Source organism: Chamaea fasciata, unplaced genomic scaffold (genome assembly GCF_029207755.1).
Source record: "Chamaea fasciata isolate MVZ Bird 193981 ecotype frontalis unplaced genomic scaffold, bChaFas1.0.hap1 SCAF_15, whole genome shotgun sequence".
NCBI classification, from domain to species: domain Eukaryota; kingdom Metazoa; phylum Chordata; class Aves; order Passeriformes; family Sylviidae; genus Chamaea; species Chamaea fasciata.
In genome coordinates, this window is record NW_027094100.1 from 17,830,151 (window position 1) to 17,853,777 (window position 23,627).

The following is a 23,627-nucleotide window of genomic DNA, read 5'->3' on the forward strand; positions in this document are numbered from 1 at the left end:
ACAGCTCTGGTTTGTGCAACATGCTCAAAAAACTTCCTTGGACCCACAAAGTTTCCCTCCTGGGCGCAGTGGCTACTGACCCTGACAAAGCCAGCCCAGCTTTATCAACCCATGCCTCTCTCTGATCTTAGCTATCACAACAGTGTGACAAATCCAGCAGTGTTTCTGAGGCAGTAGCTCCAACATGCTTTTATTAAAGCCAATTAAGCAGAATACTGGTTATAGGATGCCCGCTCAGAGCTCCACACACATTAATGCCATCACAGAGTGTTACGTCCCTCGCTCTTGAGGAGAATCCCAGAATAGCAATTAAATCCTCATTAACAATCTTCAGTTATAAAGTAAATCAAATGCAAAGCCTTCATGGGAAATCTTAGCTCATCTTCAGAGTGACTGAAGATTTTCTGAAAGGACAAAATGAAGTAAAATACCACAGACAAGCTACTTCTCTGCTCTGAAGGTCAGAGAGGGACCTGTCCAGCAGGCTGTCCACCTCTAACCACTAACCTCCACCTCTAACCTGGCCCGACCCCCAAGCACATCCCAGGGCAGGAGTACCATGTGCCCCATGCACAGGGTTGTCCCTCACTGGGCACAGGATGGATTTCCCCTATTTCTGTTCACTCCTTGAATGTCTCCCACCCAGAGCACCCTTCTGTCCAACGTGAAGGTCCTCTGAAGGGGACCTGGTGTGAATTCTTCTCACCTTTGCCCCTGCTTTTGTTGTTAATAAAGCCTGAAAGCAGATGTTCAAAAACAAATACTTAATGTGCACCATCAGCCAACAAATCCCTCCAGCATCACCTAATCTCCTCACCACCCTGCCTTTCCACAGCCTGAGGAACCTGTCCCACTGCTGTGCAGGAAATACTTCTGTAATCCCATGACATGAGAGACAGAGGCCCCAATTGCATTCTAATTGTAGGGCCCCTCACTCCCATGTGCCAATCTCCCATTGTGGGACAGGGAGCAGATCCTCCCTGGTTGCTTCCAGCCTCAATCTGGAAGAGGGGATCCCTTCTGCCCAGCCTTCTCCAGCCTTTACTGCCCCCACCCCTTCAAATTCCTCCAATGGCAAACAAATCCTGTCATTCTAACAGTGAAACCATTAGGGCCATGGCAATATTTCAAGGAGAAAAAAGGTACCCATAAAACCTTTCTCTCTCTAGAAATCAACTGGGTGTCTCCTCTTGGAGGTACTAACACAGCAAATCTCCAGCTGCTCCCAATCCTCCACCCCAGCACTCTTCTGAAGTTTCCCCAAATCCTTCCCACATGAATCAATCCGAAGACAAAGCTGGCAAAGCCTTCCAGCTCCCACTAACCAATTCCACCACTGGGTCCTTCTCCTTTGCTTGTCTCCAGGTGCCCCAGGAGAGCAGCTCCCAGAAATCCCCTGGGACAGGGGCTGTTGAGTGACCTCCCGTGCTTAGCTGGCATGAGGCATCACCTGTACAGCTGCCCAGCTCCTCCTGGAGCAGTGTGGAGTTACCCTGCTTAGCACTGCTCATTTTTCTCTAGGCTTGCAAGGTTTGGAGATTGGTTCAGATAAGCATCCTCAAGCTTGCATGCTTATCTGCACCATCTCCCAAACAGCTTTGATCTACAGGATTTGGCTGCAGCTCTCAAAGTTATCTTGGGAAAGCTTATTCTAGGGAGAGTCATTCTCCTGATTAACAAGAAAAAGCTTTCTTAGTGGCTTTGAGCATTTCCAGCCCTGGCTGTAACCAGGGAGCGTAGCCATGTCTGCACACAGAGAGAAAGAAAAGCCAAGTGAGCTTCTCCAGAAAACCACTTGGGCTCCATTGCCATTCCAGCTAAAATCTGAGGTCAGATATTTCATCTTGCTTCTTTTACCCATTTTCTGTTTGTGGGACACTTTACATCACCCATAACCTGTGCAGAATTCCTGGAAGGAAAGCTGATGGGACTGAGCAGGGAAACAAGTCCCTGGATGAGCTGGGTGAACCATGCAGGACAAAGGAGAGGGATTTGTCTGGCTGAGGGCAAGTTTTAAAAGGCACAATTTTGAATTAAACAGTTGAAAGCAAGAGCCCCTCTAAAAGCTCTAATAAAGGAAACACAAGCTACACATAAGTACGTGTTAATGCAGCCAGATACTCATTTTCCAGTTTACTTTCTGCTTGGCCACAGCTTTAGGAAATATTCCTTGGACAGAAACGTATCAAATGTGCTGCTCTTGAAAAACACCGGCGTGGATTCCCTCACACTCAACCCTCCACCACTGCACTGAGACTCTTCTCTGTGACAACAACCAGGGAGGAAAAGGAAGATGGTATTAAGGAACAGGAGGAACTACAGAATCAGCAATGAAGTTTATAGTGGGTATACTGCCCCGAACATTTCTTGTTGGCCTTGCATAAAGGATAAATATGCATTAAAAAACCACTACTCAGGGAGGGGAAAGAAGTGTGAACAGCAAAAATATGTACATACGTTTTAAATAATTTTTTAATTGTTGAGGCAGTAATACTTGGTTCATGGAACTGCAATATACAGAGAGGTGAAATAAATAGCTTATATATATATAATATATATAATATAGCTGGTTTTAAAATATTCCCTTATCATTGGTGTACTAGGTCATCTTGTAGTCACTTGAATGTAGTTAGCAGCATTCTCCAGAAGTGAGCAGGATGCAGGATCACGGAGCCGTGACTCCCTATGTCGTCAGGAGGGTTACAGAGGATCGGTGCGCCAAGAGCTCCACGGGCCTCATCCCTGCAGCTCACACCGCCTGTCCTGGCCGGCGGGCAGCAGGCAATAAATAGATTACTGCCAACCGGAACTTGGCGGGGCAGGGTCTCAGTAACTTTGGGAAAGAACTTTGGTTTTCTTTGGTTTTATTTATTTATTTTTAATAATTCTTTTGTTTGTTTGTTTGTTTTTTCCCCTCTGGGGATATGCTTGAGAAGTTGTCCTTTCCAAAAAAAGCAAAATAAGCACCTGTGTGTCATCAACAACAAAAAGTCAATTTAAATAGAGCAGTTCATTTCATTTTTCAAGTCACAATAAATCCCGAACAGCTTTCCCCAGCATTTGCCATCTAGTCTTTTATTAATTTTTTTTTATTTTTATTTTTTTTTAAACACAATGTACAAAAATAGAGCTTCTTCCTTATTTTTAATGTAAAAATATTCCTCTGGTGCAGTTTTTTTTTTTTTCTTTTTGTGGTTTCTTATTGTGACACTATTTTTGTCTATTTTTAGCTGGGGTTGGTGGGTCGTATCCTCTTAGTCCTCTTGGTGACTGTTGTGTACTTGAAAGGTTTCTGTATCTCCATTTGCCCCTTTGGGTATCTCTTCATAAAGTGTACATCTTGCTGGTTTTCCCGGGTCTTGGGCCCTTTCCGTGGCCTCCCTTTTTTGGTGAATCCAACATACCAGCCTGAATATTTCGCAGACATCAGTGCTGTGTAGTTGTTTTCTAGGACTTTTTCAATGAAGACACACTCCTTACTGGTGCCATCAGGCTGAAAAAGGAAAGAAAAAAGAAAAGAAAAAAATATAATCCAAATGCAAGCTCAGTGACCAAAACCCAATTTGGCATAAATAAAAACATCACATCTGGACCTCTTTTTTGGTTCAAACATTGTTAATAAGAGCCATAACATGCATCAGCTGAAATAGAATTTTTTTTTTTTTGTTAGCATGAAAGCGTGAGGTCATAATTTCTGTTTTTTAAAATGCTCTTATCCAAGGGGAGAAAAATTTTTGAAAGACAACAGTTAAGTTTATCCAGTCCAGTGCCTTCAACTGCAAGCAAAGTAAGACATCCAGCTTTGCTTTTTTCCATTAGGGAGAGAGGATGAATTGAACTCGTGCCAGGGAAACATCATACTTAGTCAGAAAATCCCAAACCCCAGAATCTCACGTGGTCCAAACAACAGCATTTCCCCTTCTACCCCTCATTTCTGATGTTTTCTGAAATACCTTATGGGTTTTCACCCACAACTACCCAAATCCCACTAAAATTATTACAAGCCTCAGTCTAAGCCTGCACAGGAGTTTGAAAACCCTCCCCCATGTGATTCCAGGGCAAACCCTGACAGATGGACCACATGTGGTGCCCCAGGGGTGCTGGAGCCACTGGCGTCTCCGGCCCCACTCCAGTCCCTGGGACCCTGGAGAGCCCTGAAGCCAAACTGGTTTCAGCTCAGCCTGGAGATCAAGACTACCAAACACAGAACTGGGCTTTGAACTCGGCAGAACATGGATCTCTGCATTCAGGACTCTCACACAGCACAGGCAGCACTGGAGGGAGTGAGAGCATCACACAACTGCATCTTCAAGTTCTTAAGCACAAAGGAAATTCTTCTCACCCATAACCTCCTGCCAGAAAACATTTTACCCTTTAACTGTTGATTACTGGTGCTGTACCTAGAATGCCACGTCATGTGCACCCGCACTTTGATTTATGCATCAGAAGATATTCAGGATAAGTAGATATAAACCATTGCACAGGACTTCATTTAACGCTCAGCAAAGCCAAAGGAAGGATTTCCATCATAGCCCAATTCAGCTTGCCACTGAAATCAAATGAGTTTTTCAGAACTGCAGGCCTACATTTGCTATTAAACCCTGCTAACACCCAAACTAAACTGTCAGACCCTCTCAGTCTTTAGCCATCACATCCTGAGGGGGCAGGGAAGCCACAGCAGGGTGAGCTGCTCAGCCCCCAGCCCCGGCTCTGCTCAGGGGCTCCTCTGGGCATCAGGCTGGGGCAAGGAGCCAAGCCCTGCATGGTCACCATCCCTTCCCTAAGGACAGCTCAGCCTGCCCTTCCAGGGGAGTCATCCTAAAACATGCTGCGCAATCCCTGTGGAGTTTGCTGCGGTTGGTGAAAAGAGCAGGGGATCATGGAACAGGAGGGAACCCCTGTGGGCCACTGAAGACAGCAACAGAGGAAAGCCAGGAATGACTGGTCATCACCAGCCCCCAGGGCCAGCCATTCCTCCAGGACTCAATGCCTTTGGCAGAGCTTTGGTTCCACCCGTGTGACAGAAGGTGATGTTTGCCCTGAAGTCAGCACTGCACCCCCCTGCCTCAAGACTTTCAGCACGAGGGAAGGTCTCATTAAGAGGGCAAATTCTGGCAACTTTTGCAACAATTCTGCTAATCCAGGGCCGGCACAGGGGCTCTGCCTTAGGACCAGCAGTCTCCATCCTGGATAGGCACAAAGGTCCTCATTTTACCATCCACAAATGGAAGCTCAAAAACACTTTAATGAACAGCAGAACTGGGCAAAGCTCAGTGGTTCCAGTTCCTGGGGGTGTCATTCTCCGAGTCCTGGGTTTGATCAAAGCCACATGAGTGGCAAAGGGGGAAATCAGTCAACACCACAGGGTTCCACCAGATTTCAATGGGAAGCCATAAAACCAGCTCCAGGTTTCTCAGGGCTCAGCCCACTACAAACCCTTCCCCAGTGAGTGGAGAATTTTTAAACAATACCATGGCTGGGATTCAAATCCACCCAAACCCAGGTGCCTGTGAACCGACCGGATCCATACCGCAGGGGGAGCAGGTAATTGGAAGGGTTGTTCCCCCCGTGTTTGTGGAAAGGGACTGGATTTGAGCCCTGACCTTGTTGCTAGGAGAATTAAGGGCTTTTCATGCAATTTGGGAGGTTTCTACTTGTACTGCAATGTCAGTTTTTCACAGAAAATGAAAACTGGAATGAAAAGAAAACGTGTGTAGGAGGGGGAACTTATTCTATTAATAACAAAGAAGTATTTACTTATACCATCAAATTTGCCAACAGAGCCTAAGACGGAGACAGGAGGTGAAGGAATAACAAGGTGCAACTTCAGGCCAACCTCAGGGCTAATTTAAAGTAAACAAGGTACATGAGATAAAATAACTTCATTCTGGAAGAGGAAGAACTAAATGGTTTGATAACATGAAATTACAGCAACATTTACAAGTACCTAAAGATAAATCAGGATAAGGAGCTCACTTCCCCAAACAGAGCATTCCTGTATGTGCTAAGACACGTCACAGACACACAAATGATTTTCAAATACTGACAAGATAATTTTACAGTTTCTTTTATGATCCCCAACAGGATAAATCATTCACACAAGTTACCTACACCATGAAGAGCTGTACCCACAGCAATCTATTAGGGGGAAAATCGATTTGTGAAGGTTTTCAGTAATTTTTAAGCATCAGGTGCCCACCACTTAAAATTTAATCAGTTCCCTATTTAAGCCATAGCACATCACTCCTCGGGTCTGTCAGCCATCCCCTCACTCCTCCAAAGAGAGGGGTGTGAAAGAGAAGAGGGAGACAGCTTTGGCCAAGCATTACGCCCTGCTCCAGCCACAGGCTCACCCTTCTCCAGGAGCTCCTGGTGCAACTGACCCAAGGCTGCACCCTCCATCACCAATGCCAGCTGGGAGCTGAGCTGCTGCCAAGCCACATTTCACACACACTGCACTGGCAGGGATGTGCCATGCAGAGCACCCACCCTCCAAAACACCGAGCTTAGTGTTTTCAACTGCTTCTTGACAATAAAGAAGTTCTTGAAAGCCCCAGAGCTGCACAGGGCCACCTGGCCCAGTGTGATGGCCCAGCCACAGGACAGAGGAGGTCCCACATGCAGCCCCACATCCCTGCCCCCTCCACAGCAGGAATGAGGGATTCACGTGCCCCATGTGTGCCCTACTGGCTGCTCCTGCCTTTTGGCCTCACCGTCCAACTGGCAGCAGCTCCAGCCACACTCCCTGCTCAGAGCAGGACACAGCAGAGGCACAACCCTGCTCCTGCAAAGGTCTCTGCAATGAGACCAAATTGTTGGTGTTGGCCCAGGGGCTGCTGCCTGGCCATGCAACAAGGCTGTGCCACCTTGCAGGTCAGTTCTTTGCAAAGAAATAATTCAGAGAATGTCTTGTTTAAACACACCCCAACAGCTTTGGGAAGATGCGGTATCTGTTAGCCAAATTTCTGATAAATACTTTATAAAATTCCTGATCTGAACGCCACCTTCCAGGGAAAGCTCTGGGGTGTGGCCCAGGTCTGTGCAGAGGGAAGGGAAAGCACAGCCTGAGCAACACCAAGGGCTGGCTCCAGCAGAGCATCTCCCGGAACAAGGGCTGGGGAGCAGCCCTGCTGGCAGTGGGTCAGTGCCCAGTGCCAGGCAGAGACCTGAGCAGTACCAGAGCTTTTACAGAGCAGGGTTAGACCAGCAGCATCCAAGGGCTTGAGGAGAGTTTCTGCACGGTGAGCCGGCTCCACCCTGCTTGCAGCTGAGGGCAGCAGAGCAGAGGGGCCATGCTGAGCCAGGGGCTCACCAAGGAGGAGCCCTGCATTGTTTGTGCAGAGCATTTGGCGAGGGGCTCTCCAGTCTTAAACGTGAAACATGTTGAACTGACACTAAAGCAGAATTAAGTGCCAAAGCATTTGCTGCTTCTACAATTACACTCCGGAGCGCTTTGGTGCTCCTGCTCTCCTTTTTATGACCCAACTTGGTCTTATTGTAGTTTGGCTTTCTCGTTTTAAGTTCTCCAAATGGAAAGGATCAAAGAGCTCTTTGTTGTCGTAGCAGGAGTGCTCCTCGGAGCGAGGCATTCCTGCCACGAACAGCTTGCAGCTCAGGGGGAATTCGCGGCCGCTCTGCGCCACCAGCCTGAGCCAAAGCATCAGCAGGTGCAGCAGCCGCCTCCGCCTTCCCCCCGCAGCCTGCCATGCTGAGCCACCTGAGCAGCTCTTTATGGCACAGGGAGGCCAGGGCAGGTTTTCTCATTTACGCTTCACAAATCTGGCGCAGTGGGCACCGGAAAATCCAAACTTCCCTCGGCTTTCACAGCAACAATGAGCTCGCGCCAGCAGCTCGGGTAACACCACCGAGTGGGAAGAGAAGCCTCCAGGATGGAAAAGTTTCTCCATTTGCAAAGATCAGGGCACAAATTAAGCTGTTGTGAGCTAAGTTTAGGTTAAAACACTTTCCCTCCTCAAGCACTGCTGCAATTAGGAGTTCTCTGGGTAAGCGACTGGTGATGTGCTGCAAATAACAACAAATCCCAAACGCCACCAAACACGTCTGTGACGAGCCAGGAATGCCGGCTTGGCACAGGCCACAGCAAGCCTCAGCACTCCAAGTGAGAGGGGGCTGAGTTTCTGTCTAATTATCACCTTTCTGCCAGCTCATCCCCCTGGCTCGAAGTCAAACTGTGGTGACACCAGCCCCGTGCACGATGAAGAGCATCCCCCTCTGCAAGGGAAGCAAGCCCCCACCTCCCAAAAATCCTGGAGCAGGGAAAGCTCCCATTCAAGCAAAAGGTTTCCAAGAGCTGCACACACCGAGGCTTTTACAAAGAAAACCACTGAAAATGGACCCTTCCTGCACCCATCCTTCTCTCCCCCTCCACAGACAGACAGACAGACAGACAGATGGGGTTCCCAAGCACTGGTACCCCACCATGCTGGGTTTCATGCCACCCCCAGGTGTGAGGCACATCCACTGAGCTCAGCAATCATTTCAAAGGGCTGCTGAAAATTCCCTCGGACACTGACACGCTTAGATTCACCCACTGCATTACACAGAAGAAATCCTACCCCGTGTCTCCTAAATTTCACAGCAGTGACAGCAGGGAAGGCTTGGGTGTCCAGAAGCAGCATGGCTCAGCAGTGCCCACGAGCTGCTCCTGAAGGACACCCAGCTGAGGACTCAGGGCTGGTGCCCCAAGCAACACTTATAACCCCTGACAGCCCCAGAGCTGTTGCTCCAGCAGTGCCCAGCGACGTGTGGCTTTCAGGAAGTTCCTTCTCTGCAGTTTTGCACAAGCTTAGCTCAAAGTCAGAGGGGCAATGCTCGGAGCCACCTCCAGACTTGTTCCACATGGCTTGGAAAATCCCAGCTGGAAGGAGGCAATACAGGAGCAGTGTTAAGGTCTCAGCTTTTAGCACTGCCCCTCTCCCCCCTTGACACACACGCCTTCTAAATGCAGGCCAGAAAACATGATGGGGAGGTGAACACAGCCCTGCCAGAGCCCACCCGGGGTGGCAGAACCTGCTCACAGCAATGAGCCTCAGTGCTCAACCATCCCCTGCACTTTATGGCATTATCGGGACAGATCTGTCAGCAGCATCTTGATGCTCAGCATCCTGGATTTATGACAAGGCATCCTGACCACAGAGACACCTCTTGACCCAAATGCACATTCCTGCTCCTAGAGCAGGCTGTAAATCAGGGAAGCTACATCCATAACTGCCAAGAGTCACTCAGCCTCATGCGCGTTTCCTCCAGCTCTCTGCCCTCTGAACCTGCACAATCCTCCGAGGAAAATACTTAGGAGTCGTGATGGGCAGTTCAATAAAAGTGTCTGCCAGCACAGCGGAGAGGTTAATTATGTATATAGGACATCTAAGTGCATTCACGAGGCAGGGAAGTAACACGAAACCACGCGGAGGAGATGCTCCGTGGAGGGCACATCTCCCTCCAGAGGCCCCGTTTCAAAGCAGCCCTGCCCACGTTTGCCCCCAGCTGCTCCCACACACTGGGAACACCCCATCCCTCCCAAAAACAGGCAAAAAAGGGCATGGTCCTGCATGCGTGGGACAGGATATCCAGGCTTGGCAGAGCCCTGTGCCTGTCTGTGTCAGACACAAGCTGCAGGAACCAAGGAAGGAAGAGAACAGTTTAAAGTTTTTCTTTCCTTCTACCTTCCATTCCAAAATTCTCCTTTTCTAAGTTCAGTAACCCTCACATTGCCCTGGGAGAGCTCTCTGTCACAGGATAAACAGGAGGTCACAGATGAAAGAAGTCTCTGTAGGCTGAAGCGGGCAAGGCTGGGGTTACACCGGGACAGGCCTCCTCACCTGCTCCTTCCGTCCCTGCCACGGCTCCTGCCAACACTGCAGCAGCGTGGCCACGGCCCGAATTAGGGCAAACCAGGTGGCTTCAGCTGGAAAGATGCACATTTGCTTGATAGACATTCCTAACTGTATCTCAGCTGCATGGACTTACTGTTAATCAGGAGAAGTATCAACTGCTTTTTAAATGAACTTTATTCAACCAAGAGAAAATTTAGGAAACTTAAGTCAAAACTGCAGGTTTCCTGGAGCAGGAAGCTACTGCTCTTCAGGAGATCCAAATCCCAGGCAGGTTTCAGATGTGATATCTGAGCAGATCTATGGCATCTCCTGTTACCTGCACCCACCAGGTCCAGTTACATGGAAGTTGGGAGGGGCTGCAGATGGTAAGGTGTTTTTAGCCCTTTGTACAAAGCACAACCTGTTGCTGAAGGGCTTCTCTGGGCTTTGCTGGGAGTTCTTTTCCAGCAGTCATTTCCAGCCTGCACAGGCCAGTCCTGAACTTTCTGCAAAAGCCATCTAAGAGCAGCAGCATATTTCATGTAGGCTTAAATTCAACATATAATTGTAGCAAGGTGGGAGTCGCTCTTTTCCCTGGGAGCAAGTGACAGGACAAGAGGACAGAGACTCAGACTTGGGGGCAGTTCAGGCTGGACATCAGGGGGAATTTCTTAAACATGGGAAGGGGCTGCCCATGGAGGTGGAGTCCCCAACCCTGGAGGTGTCCAAGGAAGGCCTGGATATGGCACTCAGTACTCTGGGCTGGTGACAAGGTGGGCATCAGGCACAGCTTGGACTCCATGGTCTGGGAGGGCTTTTCCAACCCCAGTGGTTCTGTGATACAGAGAGTTGTGCCACTACAGAAAATGTTTTCTTAAAAAATTGTTTAAAACACCAGGTATAGACGATGAGTGAAGCAAGACAAGCAGACTAGGAACAGTTGCTGACCTCATAGCAAGTCCTGGGTCTGTCCCACATTTATTCACATTAAACAAACACACACACTTACTGTATGTTATAATTTCAAACAAATGCAATCTCATCCAGCCAAGATTCCAGGAGTGACACCACTTTCCCTGGGGCAAGCTTAAATGGGGGGAATTTAATGGGGGGAACCAAGAAAGGTCACTGCTTGTATGCAGGATTGCATTAGTTCTCTTGATGTCAAGTTATATTACTAAGAAAAGAGAGAAATCCATCATCAAATCAAATGCCATCCATAAAAAGTGATCATCCAGATTTGTTCCAGTCTGTGAGTGACCAACTTCCATCCCTATGCAACAAATGCAAGGCTTGAGACTTGTCCTCCCTCAGGAAAACTTCATACCTTTGGGTATCCAAAAGACAAGGAAAGAAAATCTCAAGAACAAAAATATATTTAAGCAGGATCTATTTTTCTTTGACCTTAAATATAGTTCTGTAACTGCTATATCAAATAGACTCTATTTCACTACTGTTGGAGCACAGGTTTTATTCTCCACTGCAAAAATAGCCTGTTTTCTCACCTCCTCTCCAAAACCAAACTGCAAGCCAAGGAGAAACAGTCCTTGAGAAGCAGGAGTCCCCTAAATGTGATCTCAGCTACACTCATTTGAGAGAGACAAGGCTGCACTGCTTTGTTCCTTCTTGCAGTTAAGTACATCAGTGTATATGCTAAGTAGGGCTTATCTTAAGAGATGCTCAAGAGCAACAAAAAATTGCACTTAGGAGATGAGATGCTCTGAGGAAGGCAATTAAATCCAACTTGATAACTGTCAGCACAAGATGCATTCAGCAGCACGCCCTCCTCACCCAGACAAGACAAGGCATGACCAGGGCTCAGGGATCCCTGTCAGTAATTTTAATTAACATTAAACCTTAGGCAACTGAAATAGTCCAACAGGACACACATCTGCAGCCACCATGAAACACAGGGGACAGGAGGTCAGGAGCTTTATGATGACACTTGCTTCCTGAACACAGCAAAGATTAAATTAAATTATCACACAGCTTTCAAGAAGATGGTTTTCTTCCCTGGAAGGGGATAGACATCTTCCAGCCATGGGATAAGGAAAAGATTCAGAGGTCAAGGCTTACAAGCCTGGTCTGCAAGTGAACCTTGACTTTGCAAAGCTCAGTCTGAGAGAGAACTGGGGCTTCTTAAAAATATCCAAAGGAAACATGACATTTCCTAAAGAGGAATCACAATAAATCTCTAAATGTGTTACACAGCTCTCTGGTGACCTGACACAGCCAGGACACACAATCCTCACATCACCAGCAGAGCACCTGCAAATCCTTATCACAAAAATAATATAACAAATATTTTTATTTTTTTTTAAATAAAAGGACCACTTGCTTTATTTCAGAGCAAACACTTGAAGAATTATGGCTGTGCTGAGAAACTTAAGTTAACTGGAGATGTCCGCAGATAGCTAAAAGGTTACTTTGTTATACTGTGTCGCCCCAAACTGCCCCAGGACTGGAGGTGAGGCTGCCCCAGCCCAGAGCACAGCTGGACAATCCCTTCCTGGCCCCTGATGTCCCCAGGACAGGGATGTCCCTCCTGGCTCCAGGGCACTGCTGACTCAGATCCAACTGGCCATGGACCAGGACACCCAGGTCCTTTCCTGCAGCTCCTCTCCAGCTTCTCAGTGATGTTTGGGGTCTGAGAATGGAGGAGGGTGGTTTAACTTCCATTCCCACTTTTGATTTCAAGAGAATCTTGGCTTCTAAATTTTCAGAAAAATAATTCAATTTTTTTTTTCCACAGGTTGCAGGAAAAATGCCTGATCAGGTAAATGCAGAAGACTCTGATGGCCCAAGCAAAATAAAAGTGGTTTTGTCATGTCATTGATTTTAAGACCTTTGCAATCCTGCAGGCTCTGATTCCAGATTTTTGGACACTTGAGACGGTTCTGGATCAGGTCTCCCTGTCCAAAGTATGGCAATGTCCAAAGTTGCTTGGCTTCAGGGTCCAGTGCACGTGTTTATTTAGATGACTTAAACTAAAACAAACTCACAGGAGAGTGAAGACCCAGACTGCAGTTCCAAACGAGATCTGAGTGAGGTCCAGCAAAAGCCATGTCAAGTTTTGCTTTCACATGAGATGCCAAGTCAGAACAGTTTATGGCTAAGCATGTCACAGAGAGATCCACAAAGCACGTGCTATTAAACCTGACACCCCACGAATCCTGCTCATGTTTATGTTGCATATTCGACATTCAGAAATTGTTAGGTTTTACAAGCCTCTTTCAAGCAATCTGAATACTGTGCAACTCCTGGAAAAATTCTGGAAAAGCATCAAACCCCAGTGAAACATAGAGTTCTGCCCCAAATCCAAGATGCAGTTAGGTGTAGTTTTAAATGTACAAACTGAGGAGGGCAAACGCTGCCTGTACTGCACCAGAGTTCCAAACTGCATCCCCAGGGTGTCCCTGCCCTCTCCACACCCCTCCTGACCCCTTTGCAGCACCCCAAGCTGCCAGGATGGCCCTGGCATGGCAGGCACTAGGAGGGCTGGCACCCAAATGCCACATAGGACTGGGGCACATGGAGGGCACCAGGCTCGAGGTTCATCCTGGAGTGTCCTTGCCTCAACCCCCAGCCCTGCAGTGAGGAATTGGATGTCCACCAGCATCTTCTCAAAGACAGCTTTTCAAGAAAGTTTAACCTCATTGTCAACCAAAGCCAACTGATGAAAACCTGCTCCAGGTACAGCAAAAAAGGCTTTGGAGAATCCCCTGGTGTCTCCCACCCAGGGGAGTCTCCTTCCCTACAAAGGGAGGCTCCTGCTGAAGCCCCCACAGCTCCTTCTGCCATGGGGCCAGAGGAGTTTCAGGGGCCAAGAGCACATTTACAGGCCACGGTGGGCACCTTCACTCTCTGATGCTGTCAGATTTTTTAGCCAACTTTCCTGACTAAACACACACATGCCTCAAGAAAACCTCTATTTTAAAGCTGTAATGTAAACAACCCTGAATTATTACTATCCCCTAAAGGCTACTGCTGGCAGGCATCAGTGATAAAGCTCTGCCAGAGCAGTCTGGCATCTAGCAACAATTTGTTTGTTGTCCTGCAAAAATACAGAGAGCCTTGCCATATGGTATTAGCAACTTTCTGGTAACATTAAGAAATATATTGGCTTGGAAAGCAGTTATCACACCAGCAAAAATGCGGTGTCTGAGAGGCAGGTCTCTGCTGCGAGTGGCACCAGCACAGTGGTGCTGGTCAGGGCTGGGAGAGGCACTGGAGGCCAGCAGCCGTGCCACCTCCTGTCCCTTGTACCAATGACATGCCCCTGGCACAGCCAGGCTTTGGCTGGAACAGCTTTTGTTCAGAAGCTGGACTGCACCTGGGGACCAAAGCTCACTGCTGCTCGTTGTGAGAGCTGGGAGGGCTCCAGTGCTGCAGATGTGGTGCCAGGGGACACGTCCCCAGGAGGAAACCAAATTATCTGTCACCAGTCTGGAGCTCTGCCTCAGTCACCTGGCTGCCCACAGCTTCCTACCCTTCTCCCAACAGCTTTTCCCCTCTGCTCACATTCAGCTCACAGAACAGCGAAATAAAATGAAACTCATTAAAATGCTTTTACAAAAATAATGCCCCTATACTGAAATGATTTTGACAGTGTGTGGACACCAGATCACTGAGGATCTTTGAAAGAAGGTGGGAGTGTGAAATACCCTCCCCACAGATACCTGCTGCAGCCTGAGCACCATCATTGACCAGACTGCCTCATCCCACAGGGGGATGTCAGGGAGCCACAGGAATTCCCTGTCAGGGAATTTCCTGGAGACAGTGCTGGGGGTCAGGAGATGCTCTGCTCTGTTCCCCGTGCAGCAGCCACCAGCCCTGGCCATGCCTAAAGGAACGGCAGGCGCTGGCCATCCTTTGATGATTCAGGTTTCACATAGAGCTCTGACTGAACTGCTCTCCTGCCAGAGGATGGGACAGGGCAGGGAAAGGCAATCTCTGCAGCAGCATCCTGCAGTTCTAGAGAGCTGGATGTGCTGTAAGGACAGGCTCAGCAAGAGCAGCTGAAGCTCAGCTCAGGTAAGAGCCACCTGCTCAGCCCAGGCTGCTCCTCACTCTGGGAGACTTCAAAGACTTACCCTTGCCAGCCTTCAGCAAACATGAGATCCCCGTTCTACCGATGGCCTTATCTCAATGCACAAGATAAGAGAAGCTGAGGCAGAGATAAAAACCACAGAAGGACTCCCCAGGAGAACCAGTTAGAAGCTCAAGAGCTCCTCCAAAGAGACCATCAGCTCCTCTTTGCCTCTAGCATTGAATTACTGCCAATATTCAGTTGTTGCGTTCTAGATGATTTGTCACCTTGTCGCAAGTGGGTAAGTCACATCATGCCTCTCCTTGGAAGAAGAACTGCACCTTTGAGTCGTGTTCCCCCCATGTTTTTAAGAAGCCTGAGATAAATAAATAGGTTTAATAATTTTTTTTTAAAAAAGACAAACATTTCTCAGAAAAGCAGTCGGGATTCTTGTTCTGGGTTTTCATATTTTCATCTCTCTCCTTGTAGTACGATTTCACCATAAAGCCTGGAGAAGAGTGGGCTCTAGGAAGAACTTATTGCAGACTTTCAGCATTTAAGAAAGGTTAAAGAAAGGTGGGGACAAACCTTTTGGCAGGACCTGTTGCAATAGGAAAAGTAGTAATGGCTTTAACTAAAAGAAGAAAAAATTATACCAGATATAAAGAAGAAATTCTTTACTTTGAGGGCACTGGCACAGGATGCCCAGAGAAGCTGTGGCTGCCCTATCCCTGGCAGTGTCCAAGGCCAGGCTGGGCAGGGCTTGGAGCACCCCGGGATAGTGGAAGGTGTCCCTGCCATGGCATGGGGTGGAATGGAATGAGCTTTAAGGTCCCTTCCAACCCAAAAAAATTCTGTGATTATTTTTATAATACAGTTCAGTGGTCCACAGAAAACCTCAGGAAGACCAGAACACTCAGGACCTACAATTTCCATGTAGCACCAAAAACCCCATAGGTAAAGAAACGTATGGGCAGAAGTAAAAAGAAATAAAATTAAATGTTTCTTGGGCCTTCTCCTTCAAAACAACACCAAGAATCCACAAAATCACACTCCAGTTTGTTTTCCCCAGGTGCTGCTCACCTGTATCAGGGAAGTCACTGCTGTACAACACATCCCCTGTCTCGTTTTCCAAAGCATCACAGAGTGCCAGGGACCTCAGCAGCTGCAGTTATAACACAGCCAGGAGCCTGCCCAACACAGCTCTGAGCCCTTTGGTCACTGCTGGCTGTGAACACGCACACAAGCAACACATGAGAGAGGCAAACCCCACGAGGTTTGGGCCTCCTGAGCAGGCTCCATCAGAGGGCTCTGTTGGGAACTCTGATGGTGCAATTATCAGAAATAAAGACACAAAGGCTGCTCTCTTTACCCACGGGGGGTTAATCTGCTTCCCTGCAACACAGCCAGCTCCAAGGTGGGGAAAAACCCTGTCCACCTCTGGAGCTCTTGTGTTCATCACCAGTTCCAGCTGAGAACAACAATCTGCTCCTGACTGTGGCACTCTTTGTAGGTGATTACGGGACACAAAAGGGGCTAAATTCAAAGCAGGTTTTCAACTGGAGGGGGATCCAAAACTACTGAGTGAGGAGGAGAACAAAGCCAGGTGGCAGGTGGTGGTCTGGTTAGGGATTATGCAGTGTAAGGCAATGGGAAAGGAGCAGAGGAGAGGCCCAGGTTGGTCCCATGGCTCCTCTCCTGCCAAAGAAACAGAGCAACATAGCAGGACAACTGTGGAACAATCACTTTGTGGGCTTCATTCCCCTCCACCCCCAAAGTGAACTTAAATATTTGTATAAGCCCAGGTGTACCTTCTATCTCATGTTTTCCTTGGGCTTTACTGGCTGTTTAGAGCATTCAGGCTAAAAAGCATTCGCTCAAATTCTTGCCACAAAGAGAGCTGAAACCATGACACTAATTAAAACCACACTCTTTGGTACAAGAAGGCATGCTGTTGTTTTCTTTTGTTGCTCGTGAGGAGCTGTTAAAGTGGGCGACAGGTCTGGAACATTTTCCTGCCCAGTGCTGTGCTCCCTCCAGCCCAGGTCGGCTGCTTTGGGAATTTGTCGTGGGCTGGGGTGGAAGGGCAGCAGTATTTACAAGAACAGACATTTATTCTTTGCAATAAAATATTTGCCAGCTTAACACCATGAAAAGCACATCGTGGTGTGGGGGGGGGGGGGGGGGGAAGTTCACACTGCTTGAAAGGTGACAAGCTAAAGAACTGCGCTGCCTCAGTGCCCAAATCAAGGGATGAGCCTTAAATACACACTCCATACAAATATACGGTATGTTTGGAAAAACTAATGCTGACTTTGCCAGGATGCTCTGGGGCAGAAGAGGAAAGGCTTTGGGCTGCCCTGTGCCACTGCTGACTCACCTGGGGCAAGGACTGCTGAAGAAAAAGGTAAGATTTTGTGCTCAATTTATCCCACCTGAATGCTTCTGAGGTGTCCATGACTGGTGTCAGCACCTCATAAACATTAACAACATTATCCTTCCAACATTTCAGGGGAAAATGCTATGATCACATTTAAAGGAGGGAAAATTAAGGCACAGAAAAATCGAAGGTAGGTTTGTGTCCAATGCAACCTTCAGAAGCATCCAGGGTGGTTTAAATCCGATGAAAATAATTTTCCTGTCCAAGACCAAACAATGGGGTCTCACACAGGGTGATAACACAAGTGCAGGAAGCAGAGACAATTGGCTGCTTTGCCCCAGTCCTCCCAGAGTGCTGATTTCCACTTCTCCCTGGTTTCAAGCAATGCCCTGGATGCCTCCTGCCTCGACAGGCTGCTCCGAAGCAGGTCAGGCACAGGGCCCTGGCTGGCAGCAAATAACCTGAGCTGAGCCTCCACAGAGCATCTGCTCCCCAAGGAAACAGAAGTGGAAGAGGGAGGGATCCTCCAGGGACAGCAGTCCCAGAGGTGTCATTCCTGGGACCACAGCAGTAAATAATTTTTCATCAGAGTCATTTGGTTTTTGTTTGGGAGCATGGCTTTCACTGCCTTGACTCAAAACAAAACTCAGCTTCACTTTTTCACAGCCACAAACATGCAAGATTTGAACTTCTGGCGGTACAAAGTGAGGGCAGTAGAGGTTTGAAGGCTGGAATATTCTATTTGGCATTTATTTTTTGGTGGCACTTCAGCTTTGCACAAGCCTCTGCCTGGTTAGCAAGCCTCCAGCTTTCCCAACAATAAAGAAGGACTGTGTGGATTACAAAAACAAGTTAATACACAAAAAATACTACTTCAGCACACAAGCTGGGCTGAAAGGGAGAACACACTGTAATTTGTTATTTGCTTCCACTGGGGGGGCATCCCCCAATGTTCAGATTCCAGCCCTGGCTGTGCCACGCCAGTCCCTGGCTCCTGGCTGGCAGGAAGGAGCTTTCTGCTGCCCAGCACGAACCACCAGCAAGAACTCTGCTCGCCCTTCTACTCTGAATTTCTCCCAAAAGGAATTCTGGAGGAAACTCATATTTGAATGTCCCCCAAAGAAAGATCAGGTGAGGAAGGTACTATGGAGGTGGCCATGGCACTGGAGGTGGCCATGGCACGTGAGGCATGAGCCTGTGCACACCTGCAGCAGCACTGGAGAGCCCGGTGAGGCTGCAGGGCTCGTTTTACAGGTTGGGGGGGCTCGATAGAGTGTCAGGAGAGCACCTGGGACAGCAAGTGCTGCCCTGGAAACCCCACATCCCCCATCCTGCTTCTCATTTGAGGCTGACAGATGAGGCTCAAACACATCATTGCAGCCTTGAGGAGGCTGCTCAAGGTAACACTCGGGTTACAAATGAATTAATAGGAAACACTTACCTTCCCCACTAGCTTGCCTTTCCTGTTCATGCAAAGGTAGAAATCTGTCTCCTTCCCTTTGATCCGGACTTGACTGCCAAAAGTGTCTGTTTCCACTAGAAGCTGGGCTTGGAAAGGAAGAAGAAAAGAAAGCATTTACCAGTGTGGTCCCACAAGCCACGGGGTGCAGAGCTCCCCAGGGCACTGTCCCACTGAACCAAACCATACCGGGGTGCTGTGCAGGAGACAGCCTCAGGGACCAGCCAGTGGCCAAGCTCATGGCCAGGTGCAGGTGCAGCACTGATACCTCTCCATTCACAGATACTCACTCACTGATACCTCTCCACAAACACAGATACCCTGCATTTAGAGTTTACCACAGAATAACCAACACACATGTGGTTCTGTCTGTCACCCCACCACCTCACCAGCAATATTAGCTCAGTATGAACAGAACCAGAGAATTGCTTCTGTTGGAAAAAACCTCTGAGATCATCAAGTCCAACTGCTTCCTCAGCACTGTTGTGGCCACCACTACCCCCCGTCCACAGGTGTCACATCTACGTGGCTTTTAAACACCTCTGGGGATGGTGATGCCACCACTGCCCTGGGCAGCCTGTTCCAGTGACAGCGCTCTCCTTCACGCTGCAGGAGGGTCCTTGGAGGGTAAGAACGTAGATTTTATTCTCATGAAAACGAAAGATTAGCATGACAAGAAAGAAAATCCTTTCCCCACAGCCAGCAGCCCTCAAACACTGCACAGAAGTGGTTCAGCCATACACTCCAGAGCAAAACATCACAGTGATCTCCCAAAGGTCACCACAACAGCTAGCAGGGAGAAATTTGGCACTGCTTGTTCTGTCTGATGCACACCCACCCTGCACATGTTCTCCATGCCTGGTTGTGCTTCCAGGAGGTCACAAATTTCTTTCTGGCAGTCCAGGCCCAGGTCTCTGGCTCTAGATGGGAGAAATGTGGCCAATCTCACTGTCCTGCAGGGCACTGATGCCAGAGCTGGTTTGCAGCAAGAGCCAGGGTAGAGGACAGATTTCTGCTGCATCTCCATAGACCCCCTGCCCTGCCACAGCTGTACCTGGAGAAGGGGCCAGGCTGCCACCCAGATGAGTGGCATGCCATCATAATCATCATGTCAAAAACCCAGACCGATCCAAATCCAGCCTTTTATTCCATCTCTGATCTAAACACAAATTCCAGTCATGCTCAAGATTCAGATTCCAGGAATTTCCCCAGAGAGGCAGGAACAGGCAGACTGGACATTTTGATTCAGATCCATCTCCGACATGGAGGAGGAGAAAGGAGACATGGTTGAAACACAATGCAAGAATGTGTGAGTGTCAGCAAGTGCAGCTCCACGCTCCTGCTCTGGAAATACTCACGCCTGTAAGCTCTGAGCCCCACCGTAGAAATATAGCTTTTGCCAAACTCTGGAAAATGTTTGATCTGTGCTGCAAAAAGTCACATTCTTTTTTGGCATTTATATTTCAACCTTTAAAGCCCTCTTAGAGCAAATATGTTCATCGTAAGGATTTACTATGGGGATAGAAATAGGAGTTTGTTTCATTTAAACACATTAATATTTTTCCCACTTGTAAAGTCAGCTTTTGGCTTCTGCAGCAGTGCAAATATCACAAACCTTTAACTCACAAGGGCCCTAAACAATTTTCCCCTCAGAGCTCAGTCACATCTGTAAGTTCAGGGGTTTCTGGTTACTAGCTGCTTACATTTATTTAGATATATTTGTTAAACCTGTTATCACAGGGGATATTTAAATTATAACTTTCTTCTGACAGGAAGTGGGATAATGTCTGTATTACAGCAGGATACTACTTGCAATCATGCACAGATATGGATATTTATGGAAGTTTTTCAGAAACACCTCATGGGTTTAGGTACCTGTGATGGAGAGCAGCGTGAAGCCACAGCTGTGTGCTGCCCAGTTCGTCCCCTCACCTGCCAGGGCAGTACCAAACCTGTGACCAGTTCTGTGAGGAAGGGCCCCGAGGCACAAACAACCCCTCAAAGTGAGGATATCAAAGTAAGCCAGCCAGGAGGGGGGTGATGGCACAGGGCCAAGGACAGCTCCTCCAGGGCAGGCTGAGCAGCATGCTTGGAACCCAGTGAGTGGCCACTGCTCCAGGAAGCTCAGGGAGGCTGCTCAGGTGCAAGGCAGCACTAACAGACAAGGGAACAGCAAAGGTGGGACTGTCTGCCTTTAAAGAGGTGACTCTGAAAGGGCTTCTCCTCACATGAGCAGAGGATGGAGGTCAGCCTCAGAGAGGGAGACCAGCAACCAGCACACGAGTGAAGCCAGCAAAGCCTGCTCCAGGAGTCACGGCCAACACCCAGAGCACCAAGAAGGTGCCCACAGATGTCCAGTGGCCAAACCACTCAGGCAGGAACACTGGGTGCAGGGCCACCCAGCGCAGGGGCCAGGCAAGAACAGGACAGCAGAGTTCCCTCTGAGCTATGAGGCATTCCCTGTCCACTCCAGCCTGAGAGTAAAAAGCTGCTGAGAATGACTCTGAACATCAGACGCAGGCTCTGGCCAGCAAAAGGAGGAGCTAACACTGACAAAACCCTCCACCATGAGAACCGTGAGCTGTGGTCCCACGGGACAGCCAGCAGCTCCCACCCCTCTGACGCAGGTCCCCCTGGCAGCTCGTGCTCAGATGGACAAACACGGGGCACACTGGCTCGTGTTCCCCACCCCCTCACTCTGCAGCCAGTATGAGTAATATCCAAGCTGATTTTAATTTGAAAAATATCACCTTAAAAAGATGCCGGTTCCCTGCTGTGAAAATTAAAACCATCTGGATGGAGTGATTTCAAATAATTAATCTAGGACTCCTTTGGCACCGCTACTAATTAAAATATGATACCTTCCTCCCCCTTTTAAAATAAAAAATTTAACTAAAGTTTAAAGATCTAATAAAATAATGTCATAATTTAGAACTAGATGGAAGTCACCTTTCCTGTGGGCTGCAGAGGTTATGGCAGCGCTGAGATCCCTCCCAGGCAAGTGCCACAACACAGCCCAAGCAGCAGAGGATAAGCAGGCATCCAGTGAGACATTTGTGCTGGCAAACACAGCAGCATCCATCCCAGGGCCCCAACGGACAGCCCAAAGCCCCTGGGACCATCCTGCACCCAGTGCCGAGGAGTGAGCAGAGGGCAAGAAGTTCAGCAGAGGATGTCTGATCCCTGCTGTCACCTGAGCTGCCCTAGGACAGGCCAAGGCCTCACAGAGGGCCCCACTTCTGCAAAATCCCACTTTCTGCAACATCTTTAGATGTTGGAAACATCTTCTTATTTCTAGGGACCTCTGACCCCCTTTTCTACAAGAGAGATCCGTGCAGCTTTAGGGTGGGTTACAACCCAGCTGGCTTCTGGTCTGCAGCACCTGTGACAGCTGATGCTTCTTTGAGCAACAGGCATCTCCCTAAATTCTCTCAAGAGCAGCGACAGGCACCTTAAACAACACATCTAAAATCCTCTGGGATGAATCCTAGCCCTGACGCATGCAACCAGAGTTCCTGGAGGGTGGAGGCTGACCCAGCATGAGGGGCTGCTCGTGTCTCCCACTCCACTCGCACACAGCAGGAGAAAAGCTCAGCCACCACCAACACATATTACATTAATTCAAATTGGACTTGGAACGCTGTCCTGTCCTGTAAAAAATATGCCATGGCACAATGGAAGTGCCAGGGAAAACCCAAGAGAATGTGCAGGAGAGCTCAGGTAAAATGAGTGCCATCATGCCAGAGCAGCATCCCCACAGCACTCTGCTGCTCGGCACACCTGACTTCCAGCCCCATCTGTCCCTGGACACACCACACAGAGATTACAATCTTTATTTTCAAAGGTCCTGTGCTCCAATCTTCAGATCAGGTGTTATTGTTTAAATTTTTTGACAGCTAGATATTCTGATTCATTTTCCAGGGGAATAAAAAAAAAGAGTGAAAGAGAAAAGATGTCTTTAAAGGGTGAGATATCCTGCTACATGTTTTGCCTTATTGGCCCATTTAACCTAAACCTTCCTGAAAACTCCCACTGGAAGAGACTGGAATTCCTCACAAGTCTAGGTGAAAAGGACTATATATATATATGTATATATGTTGAAAAGCTATCTACCAGCTAAGAAAACACAAAGTCAGGGAGATATGTGAAGGTGGCAGAAAATATGCCAAATTATCTTTCAGATATTTCCTGGGAGTGGGAGGACAGGAGCCAGAAAAGCACAGGGAAAGGGAGGAGAAAGGGGGCACCTGAGAAGTGTAAGGTTCACAAGTACCAATCACAAAATCCTCAGGTCCGGATAGAGATAAAGGGGAAAACACAAGAAGGGGGCAGAAGGACTGGATGCTTCAAGTCTATCCAGCGGTTTGGGGGTTTTTGCAGGTGAAACTCCCCAAAAGGGAGCCACAGGGAGAAGGAACACAGCTGCTTACACTGTCCATAGGCACCCAGCAGCTGGCCAAATACAAAAGATTTCCTGGGGAAAGGGGTCTCAGAGGGCACCAAGATTTTGTTGCTTTGGTTGCACTACTTTTTCTGAAACAGTCAGGGAAACCATTCTCAGACTTGGAACCATTTCTAGCAAGTGAAGAGGATGCACTCACACTGAGGCTGGGAACACTGCATCTGGGATGGAGGGCAGCTTTCCCAGTTTGTTACCCTGGTGCTGTGAACCAGGACATTCCCATCGTTCACAGTGCATAGATCACATCTGACGGGCGTGTAAAATCCACTCTCTGCTGAGACTGAATCTTCTCCTGGGACTCCTAGCACAGGCAACAGCGCTTAAAATAGTCAAAATCTGTTCAAACACTGCCTACCCCTACCAAAACCATGTGAATCCCTGCCATGACCACAACATAGGAGAGAATGACCCTGTCTCCACAGCCATGATGTAATGATGAGGGAATAACACCAAAATTAGGTAAA

At 48.3% G+C, this 23,627-nt stretch overlaps 1 protein-coding gene across 3 annotated transcripts in view; it reads right to left on the reverse strand.

The window, feature by feature from the left end:
• Positions 1 to 2,328: 2,328 nt before the first annotated feature.
• Positions 2,329 to 23,627, reverse strand: part of FGF18 (fibroblast growth factor 18) — a 64,632-nt gene continuing 43,333 nt past the window's right edge. The window contains exons 4-5 of one of the 3 annotated variants that reach the window (XM_066196956.1): positions 18,684 to 18,790; positions 2,329 to 3,493 (exon numbers count right to left, since the gene is read on the reverse strand). In XM_066196956.1, coding sequence (XP_066053053.1) covers positions 3,227 to 3,493; positions 18,684 to 18,790 — 374 coding nt within the window. In that variant the 3' untranslated portion in view covers positions 2,329 to 3,226. The remainder of the gene's footprint in view (positions 3,494 to 18,683; positions 18,791 to 23,627) is intronic. The other 2 variants (XM_066196957.1, XM_066196958.1) reach the window with 2 other exon arrangements.